We start from the raw sequence: 13,114 nt of genomic DNA, 5'->3' as shown, positions 1-13,114 counted from the left end.
AGCTACAGACTCTCAATGATACTAACCTGCATATCACCATCCACAATAACATTTCCACAATCATTTACACAAAGCGTAAAAATGCCATATGCAGACAGAATATGTAGTATAGACCCCAAGGCTGGAGTCCACTCCACAAGAATATAATTTCCCAAATTGTGATGAATCAGCATTAGGGATCGCCATTTGTGGGGTTGACCGCCCATCCTTAAATGTGACTTTTTGGTATTGACTCCCCATCCTTAATTTCCAGTCCAATTAATGTGTAAACACTTAATTGCATCGAACACAGTCTGCACACAACACCAGAATAGTCCTGTTACAAAATGGGGCTGTAATTCCTGCCACAGGAGAGAATAAATGTGTTTTTGTGCTTTAAAAGGTACAGAAATTACTATATTGCTATAAACACCTTTTGTTTAAGCTTGGGATCCGAACTGGGAGTGTTTTTGTTCACAAAGTGTAAATCGTGTTTGGTCCATATGGGTCAATTGTCACGAACTGAAAGCAGCGCACTAACTGGGGACTAACTCTAGTGGACATTCCTGCAGCGATCATTGCCAATCACTGCTCCCCCAAAACCTGAGACATCTGTGGCATTGTATTGTGTGACAAAACTGCACATTTTACAGTGGCCTTACACTCACCTAAAGGATTATTAGGAACACCTGTTCAATTTCTCAGTAATGCAATTATCTAAACAACCAATCACATGGCAGTTGCTTCAATGCATTTAGGGGTGTGGTCCTGGTCAAGACAATCTCCTGAACTCCAAACTGAATGTCTGAATGGGAAAGAAAGGTGATTTAAGCAATTTTGAGCGTGGCATGGTTGTTGGTGCCAGACGGGCCGGTCTGAGTATTTCACAATCTGCTCAGTTACTGGGATTTTCACGCACAACCATTTCTAGGGTTTACAAAGAATGGTGTGAAAAGGGAAAAACATCCAGTATGCGGCAGTCCTGTGGGCGAAAATGCCTTGTTGATGCTAGAGGTCAGAGGAGAATGGGCTGACTGATTGAAGCTGATAGAAGAGCAACTTTGACTGAAATAACCACTCGTTACAACCGAGGTATGCAGCAAAGCATTTGTGAAGCCACAACACGTACAACCTTGAGGCGGATGGGCTACAACAGCAGAAGACCCCACCGGGTACCACTCATCTCCACTACAAATAGGAAAAAGAGGCTACAATTTGCACAAGCTCACCAAAATTGGACAGTTGAAGACTGGAAAAATGTTGCCTGGTCTGATGAGTCTCGATTTCTGTTGAGACATTCAGATGGTAGAGTCAGAATTTGGCGTAAACAGAATGAGAACATGGATCCATCATGCCTTGTTACCACTGTGCAGGCTGGTGGTGGTGGTGTAATGGTGTGGGGGATGTTTTCTTGGCACACTTTAGGCCCCTTAGTGCCAATTGGGCATCGTTTAAATGCCACGGCCTACCTGAGCATTGTTTCTGACCATGTCCATCCCTTTATGACCACCATGTACCCATCCACTGATGGCTACTTCCAGCAGGATAATGCACCATGTCACAAAGGTCCAATCATTTCAAATTGGTTTCTTGAACATGACAATGAGTTCACTGTACTAAACTGGCCCCCACAGTCACCAGGTCTCAACCCAATAGAGCATCTTTGGGATGTGGTGGAACGGGAGCTTCGTGCCCTGGATGTGCATCCCTCAAATCTCCATCAACTGCAAGATGCTATCCTATCAATATGGGCCAACATTTCTAAAGAATGCTTTCAGCACCTTGTTGAATCAATGCCACGTAGAATTAAGGCAGTTCTGAAGGCGAAAGGGGGTCAAACACAGTATTAGTATGGTGTTCCTAATAATCCTTTAGGTGAGTGTATATTGTGCCCAGCACTAGGTGCACCTGTGTGATGATCATGCTGTTTAATCAGCTTCTTGATGTGCCACCCCTGTCAGGTGAATGGATTAGCTGGGCAAAGGAGAAACGCTCACTAACAGGGATGTCAACAAATGCATGCACACAATTTGAGAGTAATGAGCATTTTGAGCGTATGTAAGATTTATGGGATCCTTTATTTCAGCTCATGAAACAAGGGACTGATACTTGACATGTTGCACTTATGTTTGTGTCCAGTATATATTCATTTATTTTTAATCATTACATGGAATGAATCTTGTAGTCGCCCGCTGTTTGGGGAAGTACAACATGCATGTGGCCTATCTGTATATCTGTCTATTTCATATTAAAATGAAACCACATTGAAATAATACAGAAGAAACATTTTAATGAAAAGGCAATATAACCAAGTAAAGAGACGGACAACTGATTTTGAATGTTCTTCAGAAGCTCTTTATTGCATCATTATGCATTGCAGAAGCAAAGTGGCAGCAAACAGACCTCTTTCTACTGTTCTTCATATTATTCACAATTTTGTGCTGATTAACAAATGTTAGTTAGTATTATTTTCCTTCTAAATATTATTATTGTACTTTCTGGGAAAAAAAAAAAAAAACACCAAACAATATCGACATCCTTTGCCATTCAGACAGAAAGACCCTATTGGACCTGAGAATAATGTGGTTTGGACACAGGCAGACATATCTCAGCCCACCTTGCCCAGACCGGCCAGCTGTTCAGTGGAAAAGAGGCTTTGTTTTCCTGAAGGCTGCAGCAGGGTCACCGGACCAAAGCTCTCAGCTGAAGCTTCGCAGCAGAAGCGTTTCTCTCTTTCGATTAGTATTGACACACAAAAGCATTCGCTGTGCAGCAGTTCTGGTTACTCCATCTTCCAACACCTGAAAAACAGTTGGTACAAAATAAAGCAAAAGAAACAGGCTGGGAAATGAAGAGAGTGACTCTCCGCTCTTAGAAACTATAAATGCTGAGAGAGGCAGCCATCCATCAGACTTCACATCACTGCACTGAGGTCATCTCAGGGTGTGTTCGTCTGTGCAACAAATCAATTCATAAAACCTAAACATGCTCTCAAGGCTGCTCTCCATCTCCGTACCACTATCAATGCAGATTTGGTCAGTTTTAATCAGTAATATGTACTGCTCTCGCACCTCTTCTTCAATAAAACATGAGAGAGGATTTTATCTGCTGGTAAAAGCGTGTTCTTGGGACCAAAATACATACTATTCATGTCTGAACACGTCTTGCTCTGGAACCCGGTCGAGCAGAAACGCTGAGCTCAGGATCAACACTGATATTATAGATTATTAACAGTAGGAGACTTGTGGGGACACACTTACCATACAAGTTCATGACCACACAGCTGTTGCAAGTGTGAGTAGGCCTGCCACAAGCCCAGCTGCTGTAGTTCCAGCACGATCCGTCGGTCCAATGAAACCTACCCCACTGAAGTGCACATGCATCAAACACAATGGAAAGATTAACATGTTGTTGTAATTTTTCAAATCAATTGTCTAATAAGGTCAAGTCTTCAGCCAATTCCCCATTCACCTGAAGGGCAGAACACGCTTCTTTCTCAAAAGAAACATTAAATCCTATCTGATGTACTGGGACAATTGTCACCCACCATGAGACTACATAAGTGACTACAATTTCACATTTTAAAGTGCTTTGTACTGCGGCTCTGACTGGGGCGATTGCTGGGCATTTCCTGCAGGACTGTGAAACCTTTAGTGCTTTGGCTGCCTGACTGTCACCTGAAAGACCAGCTGTGTGTTTTCACCGTAATGTATAGAGCTCATCTGGACACAGAGGCCTGCTTTTCCCCTGAGACAACACCGCCGCCCTGCAGGAGAGCATCGTCCATTCACAGACTGTTTCTCACCCTGCCACGGCGGAAGGCGCCGATCCACACTGGGTACCGGTGGTTGCAGTAGGTGGAGGCGCAGACGAGGAGTCTGTTGGTGTAAGCGTTGTGCACGGAAGCCAAGTGCCCACGTAGGTGCCTGCAGTAATACTGTACGGAGAGAGAGAGAGAGAGAGAGCATACACATATCATTTATACACTTTTTAAAGAGTGTAGAAATTGTGTGAACCCCCAAATCTGGATCGAGAAGGATTCACAATTCACAGAGAGTGCATCGGCAGAATGTATTTATTTATTCATGAATGTATTATATCCCCAGACCCTGCAAGTGCAGCTCCCCGTAAATGTATTAATCTACATAATCATGAGCAGTGCGCCGAGGTGGAAACCTTTAATCTCAGGAAGAACGCAACAACAGTTGTCTTAAAATCATTCACCTGTTTTTAGTGCTGTTAACCAACTATATTGTTCTAATGATTCACATATGTATATCAACGGGATATACATATGTGAATATTAAGGGATATACCTCTGCCCAATGGAACGTGGCGCGATATGCGAAGAATCGGAAATGGCAGCTCCCATTGGAGATAGTCTTGCTCTCGCACAGCCCGGGGAAGGCAGCGGGGCAGTAGGACTCCCAGTCAGTCACTTCAACATCATCATCCACACCAACATCAACGGCAACGTCGACGTCAGTACCGGTACCGGTACCGGTATCAGTATCAGTATCAGTATCGGTATCGGTATCGGTATCAGTATCTAGATTATCGAGATCATCTGGGATATCTGGAAGATCTGGGAGAGCTGGGAGAGCTGGAGAGAAGAGAGACACACGAAGAAGCAGAAGCAACAGAAGATTAAATGTATCATCGAACACATAACATTAATGTTACCTAAAGCGACATATAATCTTCTAAAATATGCGACTGCCTATGTGACAGACAGATAGACAGATCCAGATAAATACACAGATAAATATACTTTTTAGCTCAGTAATACAATTAATATTAAATACAATACAATACAATACAATACAATACTAATTCAAAACATTACTCAAGTTTTATAGGGCTGTGTCCAGTCACCCAGCTTTTCCAAACTTAAATTTGAACTGTCAGATTTCAATTAAAAGATAAACTCCTCTGTTTACTCCTCAGTTTACTCCTAAACTCTTCTCCATTTTTTACTCTTGACTGTACCTATCGTGTTTTATTTATTTATATACTTGTTTGTCTGTTTGCTTGTTTTTTAGATATCCAATGCAGATGTTGTACATGTAGCCTATATGCAAAACAAATGTGTAACCTTTTCATATTTATTCCAAAATATATAACATTTTTAAGATGTGGGGATTATTTTGCTACAGAAACTACGTATTTTATTTCCCAAAAACATAACTGAATCGGGAAAAGGTTAAAACCTACATCCCCCCATGTACCAAGCATTCTCCATGTATTTTGCAGGATGTAAATATATTGACAATGCTTGGTACATGGGGGGATGTAGGCCTAAACATTTTCCTGAGGTTCACTGGGGTAAAGACCTTAATCAAAATAAACATCTAAATTATAATTATTTATTTCCTTAACTATCACAACATCCTAGACCTAAGAATTATTAGATTAAGGTCATACAAAGACTAAAGTACAATGTATATGTAATAAGACACACACTGTCATGATACAGTGCTTCAACATCAATATCATCATATACTGCCTTGACTCTATAAACCTTACAAGGACTATATGTGTAATCAAACATGACGTATTTCACTATCACTTGCTTTATGTGTGTATTTATATGAGTATGTAAGTATTTATTTATGTCAGACTTGTAGCAGACATGTTGTGGCCCCACTGTTAGTCTTATTGGGCCCCTCAGGAGCCGGGGCTGACTGCAACATACCTGAGGCGAATGCAATCCCCAAACAGCCAAGGATGCAAAGTGCGATGACAGCCTTCATCGTGTGTAAACCCTGTAGACAGAGAACGAACATGAGAGATATGCATTCTCACATCAACACCCTCACAAAGATTATGATTCTGTGTAGTCTGCGCTTAACAGTGTTAGTCAAAGAGAACAATACAATTAGCATTAGAAAGAACAAGCAGTAATATATGTTTTTCAAGCATCTTATTATTATTATTTTGCTTAATATAACACTACTACTTGGTCGTGCAGATTTTAATTCGATAATTTGATCCGAACTGCGTGAAAGATTGGGAACAATGGGTGTGTTTACATGCTGGTAAATAGGCATTATTTTTCTCGGGTGGCACATCTGGGTTACAGTTGTAGCGTCGGTTGATACTACAGGAATTTAACAATTAATGCTTTAGACCTTTATGATCAGTTTGTATTGATTTATTTTATTAGTATTCAGATATAAACCAAAATCTATTTAAACTGCAAACAGCCCTAGACACAGTATCTGTATTGGCATGCCTTATTTACCAGCATGTAAACGCCATCCATTGATTTTCTACATAATTAAGCTTATTATGCCTTATACATAAATAATAAAACAATTCATTTATTCCATAATAATAATTTTTCAATTATTTTAGCTTTTAATTTAATTTTAATTTAAGCTAAGATATAGCTGGTTCACAGATCTTGATTAGCACTAGATTAGGACTCTTCCTAAAATAACATTGGACAGTCCAAGACTAGCACTAATCTGGCTCTGTAATACCAGCTCTTCATGTTTTATAGATTTATACTTTAACTGCTTTAACTTCATAATCGAGGAGTTAATTGAGGTACTCACCTGTTTCCCGCTGAGCTGGAGAAGATGTGTCACTCTCTCAACACAGTACTTACTTTTATACTAGGTAGCTTTGACAACTCTGTAAACTTTAATGAAAACTGTGAATATTACAGTTCCTCTGTTAATATTACATTCATCTGGCATTTATTATCATAATTGCACCCAGATGCCTTGTGTGAGAGAGGGGGAGAAAGGGTCGGGGGGGGGTACTTTCTAAAACTACTGCTTTCATATCGATGGTAGAAACTCATGAGCAGACGTTTTGTTCATGATTGAGTTGCCTAGTTGTAGAGTCAATGTAATCTGAAATATATTGTCTGCAAATCTGAATATTGAGTATTCCTTTCTCTACATTTAAAACAGATTAAAGTTTACCAATAAGTAGAGATTATTTGACCCAACTTGCTTGTTTGGTGGCTACAGTAACTTAGTGGTCAAAGGGAAACAGCCGGTCTGTTTTTGAATGATCTCAAGAAGTCAGCTTGTACAGCACGGCTGGGGAGTTTCAGATATACCACTCTGTGTTTGAAATGTCATCCGTTTCCTGTTTTGAATGCCTTTAAACTCAGTTTTCTTCTGTGTCCTTGGCTCCCTGTGCCATTGTTAGTCTTGATCAAGTCCTCAAGCTCAGTGTTTTTAAACCGGGGTGCCATCAGACATGCACAGGTGTTCCACAGAGGCTTTGGACACATGAGTGTTGTGGGATGAATTACTTGTATTATTTTCTTTATATTCTTTAGATTGTTAATGGTTAGATGTTGTTATTTATGTTTTGTCGATAAAGCAATCGTTAGTTTGCACTTACTCCTTTCTTGGGGATACTTTAATGATTAGCTTCTTGGAGTTGTATACAGCTACTGTGTTTAGGTTGTGCCTTGGGCCAATTTTTTTCGGAGCTAATAGTCGACGGGCCAGAACATAATTCACATATAATATTAACAGGGGAGAAAATCTGATAGCAACATTGGAGAGGAGAATTACATTAAATTTTCTCAAGAGCAATTCCTGAGGGGGACACCAAAAGTAGTGCTGTAACACGTAGCCTACGCTGGAATGTGTTAAATATACATTTCCATTAGCATTTCACTTCTTCTTATGAGCATTTGATCAAGTAGTCTTTGAGATATTAGGCTACTAGGGTTCTTACTTTGTGTTTTGGTGTACTGAAAAATGCTCTGATGTCTGTCTGGCTGGCTACACACACACACACACATACAGTGTACAGTAGGAGATGGGCTTCTACCATCTATTATCTTCTATCATGCTATAATGGGCTTCGATCTACTAGTTAGCTAGTTAGCTAGCAAATGTGAAACGGATTGCAGTGACAAGGGTTGACAGCTGTATTCACCATTTACACAACGTAAGCTGCAACCTTTTGTAATTTTAATATAGTTCATGTTTTTGTTTTATATTGGCTGGCTTCCCAAAATAGCTGAATTTGCAGAGCTAGTGAGCACCAATTCCGTTTCTGTGGTGTTTGCTATAATCTTTGCTATCGTCGGTTTACTCCAAGATCGGCACACAGGTGCTTCAAAGCCCCCCAGCGACAATTTAGCTTTTGCAACGAGACCATTAAAGATATTTAAGACAATGGTAGAAGAGAGTGTAGTTCTGTTCAGTTTGGAGTTCAGTTTATCGCTAACCTTATCACAGGGACTTCGAAGCACTACAGCTGCATGCTGATCTTGGAATAAACTGAAGAGAGCAAAGTTTCCATCTTTGACGACACCACATAAATGGAACCGGTGCCAGCGAGCTAATGTTTGGTTTATCTTGCTCCATCGGCTTGCTCGCTAGCTCTGCAAGTTCAGCTATTGTGTGTGTGTGAACCTTTCCAACATAAAACGAAATCGCTATGGTGCGATTCACTGGATTGACCTCACGTTAGCCTTTCAGACGGTGGACACAAACACTGTCACCTTGCCAGCTAAGGAACACTTGGGGGGTTTGGGTGGAGGCAGTGGATCAAACCAGGCAAAGGGCGGGGGGGGATATTATTGAAATTACATGGTTATGTTTACAGTGATATATTAGGGGGCTTTGGGGAGCCAAATAATATTGCTGGCGGGCAGATTTGGCCCGCGGGCTGCCAGTTGGGAAACCCTGCTGTACAGGTGTTTGATTGTGGACTTAAAACAATTACTTTGATAACAAAGTTGCCTGAAGAATGCTGACCAGCAGTAATCAACACATCAAACACAACGACAACAAGAATAAACTCAGGCATATGTACATTTTTATGTATATAGTAACAATTTTGTTCAATTGGATTTTAACAAAGTGTAGTCACTTCTGATAGATAAGACTGCAACCTATTGAACCTATCTGAAGATACAAAAAGGCTTCTCCAACTCACATCTGTAGTTCTGTTGTTCACTTAATGTGAGAGCAGGGCTCCGGGTTAACCTTGATTTAATTGTTTGTGAATTTCTGTTTGTGAGAATTTCTGAAACCTCTACATGAGAAAAAGTCACATACCAGAAAAAATTCAATAAAGCAATCAACATTTCTCCTTTATCAAGAATAAATACATTGCTACCTAGTGTGCATCGAGATGAGCTGGGGTTTGTCACTCCAAGTTGCTTTATTTTCACGTTGATTAAGGAAGAGAGTGTGCAGGTAACGGGATCATTGCAATGCACTTGTACTTTTGCTGCAGAGATGAGTCAGCCTTTTTGTACGTTTTTATGGTTGAAAATACTTTAGCAGGGACATTTCTGAAGGCAGTGGTCTTCGTGATGTACAGTTGAGAAATATGCACAGGATGATGAAGCTTCTCCCCTTATCAGCCGTAATCCAAAAGATTAATAAAATAACACATCAGAAAACTGTTACGTTATGAAATTGTATTACAAAGTGTGTGGTAACTACAATAGTTCAATTGCAGTACATCCTCTAAGTTCCCTTATCAGGTATATGATTGTATTGTAAGGCTGGCTGTTATGTGTGTACACAGACATATTAGAGTTTTTTCTTTTTGTTTTAGTTTTTATATATTTTATATATTATTATATAAGTACAAAACAATGTCATGACAATTCTGAACATCCTGTAATATTGTAGGAGAAAATTGGGTTACCTGCAAAACAAAGGATAACTTTGATTAACTTTGATAAATCAAGTTAATTATATCTTATGCATTTTTTCAGCTCATATTGTATTATAAAAAGCCTACTGCTAAATATATATATATATATATATATATATATATATATATATATATATATATATATATATATATATATGTATATATATATATATATATATATCAAATTGTAAATTAAAATGTTTTACATTTGATCTACGATGAGAAATCTATTGTGAAGAAAGAAGACTTACTGGGTATTGGTTTTTCTAGACACGACATTGGGGTTGTCGGTTGATTAGGCGATTTAAGTTAGTTTTATATTCAAGATTTGATATTGGCAACGCAGCATTCCCCATTTCTGAAACCGAGAGTAGTGTGTAGAGGATCTGATGTGCATTATTTCACAAATGTCTTTCATTTCACAGTGAATGTCGTGTATCTTCTTTGAAAGATCTTGAATAGTCGCCTATGCGCAATTACGCGCTGGAACTGACCCATTTTAATGCCAATTGGATTTCGGTAACGTATAACACCTTTATTTGACCGGGAAGGTCCTATTTAAGAGATCTCAAAAGACTCAAGAGGGTAAAAGCCCAAATGAACACCAAAACAGATAGTTTTAAAGAGTATTTTTTGCATTGCAATAAGACAGGTTAACTCCCAATAACTACATTTCACAATCCCAGACTAATTAGCAAAAAGCCTTCAATATTAGAAGTCCCCACAAAAGCATCGAGCAATAAACACAGCCTAATATAATAATTTAAGAAAAACGATTAGCCATAATAATGTATTACCAGTTACATACCACTGAACAACATCATCACATCATGTCTGTCGGTGTTACCTATTAGGATGTATGATTTGTATTTTATATTAACCGTATATTTTAATTGCACTTCTGTAATTTTAAATCTGTAATTGTATTATGATGGTTTGAAATGATTGCACTTTTGTATTGCTCCAATCTGCACCTCGCACTGGAGTCCGCCAATAAACACATACATGCATACATACATACATACATACAATCGATGTGGTTTAACTAAAAGTCAGGTTTAATTGATTTAGTTTAAACCTACCGGCAATTTCTGATTACATGTATCTACACACTTAATCCTTTACACAAAATATACATTTGTTAAAAACAATATGTACAATTGGGCTTTGCCATATTGCACATTTAGAAAGGCCATTAAAAAAAAGTAAAAGCCACAGAGGATTTCTCCACCGCGACCCACACAACTGAACTCCCCTTTCAGCAACAGACCCTCCTGCGTTATGATGGTGACTCGTGTTATATACATCAGTGGGTCTCAACCTTGGCCTGGAGGAGCCCCAACCCTGCTGTTTTTTGTTCCAACTGAGCTCTCAATTTCTTAACTGCACCTTTAATTTAAGTAATAATTTGTTTACATTGCACTTTAAATTGTGTAACTGATAAAAACTTGGTTCCTTAATAAGACAATAAGTTAATTATGCAACATTATACATAAAACCCTACTGTTTAAAAGAATTAAAGGTTCTGGTTTTGGAAATTATTATTTCATTTAAGGGTTTAATTAATTAATTATTAGTGGAGTTCCACAGGGATCAGTACTAGGGCCTTTGCTTTTTCTAATCTATATTAATGATCTGGACTCTGGGATAATTACCAAACTTGTCAAATTTGCAGATGATACTAAAATAGGTGACTCAGCAGATTCAATCTTGGCAGCACAGGCTATTCAAAGGGACTTAGATAATATTCAGTTGTGGGCGACACCTGGCAGATGAAATTCAATGAGGACAAGTGCAAGGTATTACATACTGGTAACAAAAATGTCCACTATAATTACACTATGGGAGGAACAGGACTGGATGAAGTAATGCATGAGAAAGACCTAGGAGTCTCTGTGGACTCCTCACTTTCTCCATCCAAACAATGTGGGGAAGCAATAAAAAAGGCAAACACAATGCTAGGGTATATTGTCAAAAGTGTAGAATTGAGAACAAGGGCAGTGATGTTCAGACTGTACAATGCACTAGTTAGAGCTCATCTGGATACTGTGGACAGTTCTGGGCTCCACACTTCAAGAAAGATATCGCTGCTCTAGAGGCAGTTCAGAGGAGAGCAACCAGACTTATTCCAGGTCTGAAGGGAACGTCCTACTGAGAGACTGAGGAACTGAACCTTTTCACCCTGGAACAGAGGAGACTACGTGGGGACTTGATCCAAGTCTTCACAATCATGAAAGGCATCGACCGCATCAAACCAGAGGAGCTTTTCCAGATCAGCAGGGACACACGCACCCGGGGACACAAATGGAAATTGGGCTTCAAGGCGTTCAAGACAGAAAACAGGAGACACTTCTTCACACAGAGAGGCGTCACAATCTGAACAAACTCCCCAGCGATGTGGCTGAAGAGACAATTTGGGAACATTCAAAAACAGACTGGATAGGATCCTTGATCACTTAGTTATTAATGGACACCAAACGAGCACAATGGGGCGAATGGCCTCATCTCGTTTGTCTAATTTCTTATGTTCTAAGTAATTTACGTAACTGTGGTATTGTGCTCCGTTGAAACAAAGAACAGCAGTGTGGGCTCCTCCAGGACCGGGGTTGAGAACCACTGATATACAGTACATCCTGCTATAGTATCTTTGCAGAACAACAGGATTACATCATTGCTACCAACTCATGACACAACGAGCCCATTACACTGTTACTTACTATCACACTGGGCATGTAGACTAATCAAAAAACTAAACTGCACAACTGGTATAGCTACAAACTCTAAATGATACTTAACCTGCATATCACCAAACGCAATAATACATTTTTTGAAGTAGATCACAAGGCAGGAGTCCATTTCCCAAGAACAACATGAAAACAGCATTAGGGATTGACTTTTGTGGGATTGATCCTTTATTGCCAGTCCAATTAATGTGTAAACACTTAATTACACCGAAGATATTGGAAGCATATTGTGGATTTTATTAAATAAATTAATAAATATTAAAATAAATTTAAAAATACATAAATCAAGCACAGCACAGAAAAATGATCAATGGCATGTTTGAATCTGTTTCCCTGGCAGGGAGGGACAAAACCTATGAATCAATATCAAATGGTCTATTAATGAATAATTGACAATGAAAAGATTGCATAAAAACATATATATTGAAATAAATAAATAAATACATGTTGAAATAAATAAATACATAATGGTATAATAAATGTTGAAATTTCAGTATATATTTCAAAATTTATTTATGTATTAATTAATTTCAACGTTTATTTATGCATTTTTAATTAATTTATTTATTTAAATATGTAATAATTTATGTATGTATTCAATAAAGTCGACTATATACTCCCAAGACACCAGAATAGTCCTGTCACACAAAATGGGTCTGTAATTAATGCCACAGGAGAGAACTAATGTGTTTTGGTGATTTAAATAACACAGTAAAAACTATATTATTAACTGAATTTAA

At 38.7% G+C, this 13,114-nt stretch overlaps 1 protein-coding gene across 1 annotated transcript; it reads right to left on the bottom strand.

Moving 5' to 3' along the window:
- Positions 1-2,479: 2,479 nt before the first annotated feature.
- LOC136711372 (C-type lectin BPL-like) lies at positions 2,480-6,557 on the bottom strand. Its single transcript, XM_066687593.1, has 6 exons — positions 6,540-6,557; positions 5,675-5,744; positions 4,296-4,582; positions 3,785-3,916; positions 3,240-3,345; positions 2,480-2,780 (listed from the first exon to the last, which is right to left on the bottom strand). Exons 2-6 carry the CDS (start codon positions 5,730-5,732, stop codon positions 2,719-2,721), a joined length of 645 nt encoding a protein of 214 aa, XP_066543690.1. The 5' UTR covers positions 5,733-5,744; positions 6,540-6,557; the 3' UTR covers positions 2,480-2,718.
- Between the last annotated feature and the right edge of the window lie 6,557 nt (positions 6,558-13,114).

The sequence above is a fragment of the Amia ocellicauda genome, chromosome 16, assembly GCF_036373705.1.
Source record: "Amia ocellicauda isolate fAmiCal2 chromosome 16, fAmiCal2.hap1, whole genome shotgun sequence".
Taxonomy (NCBI): Eukaryota; Metazoa; Chordata; class Actinopteri; order Amiiformes; family Amiidae; genus Amia; species Amia ocellicauda.
This window is presented reverse-complemented; position numbering and strand designations above follow the sequence as displayed.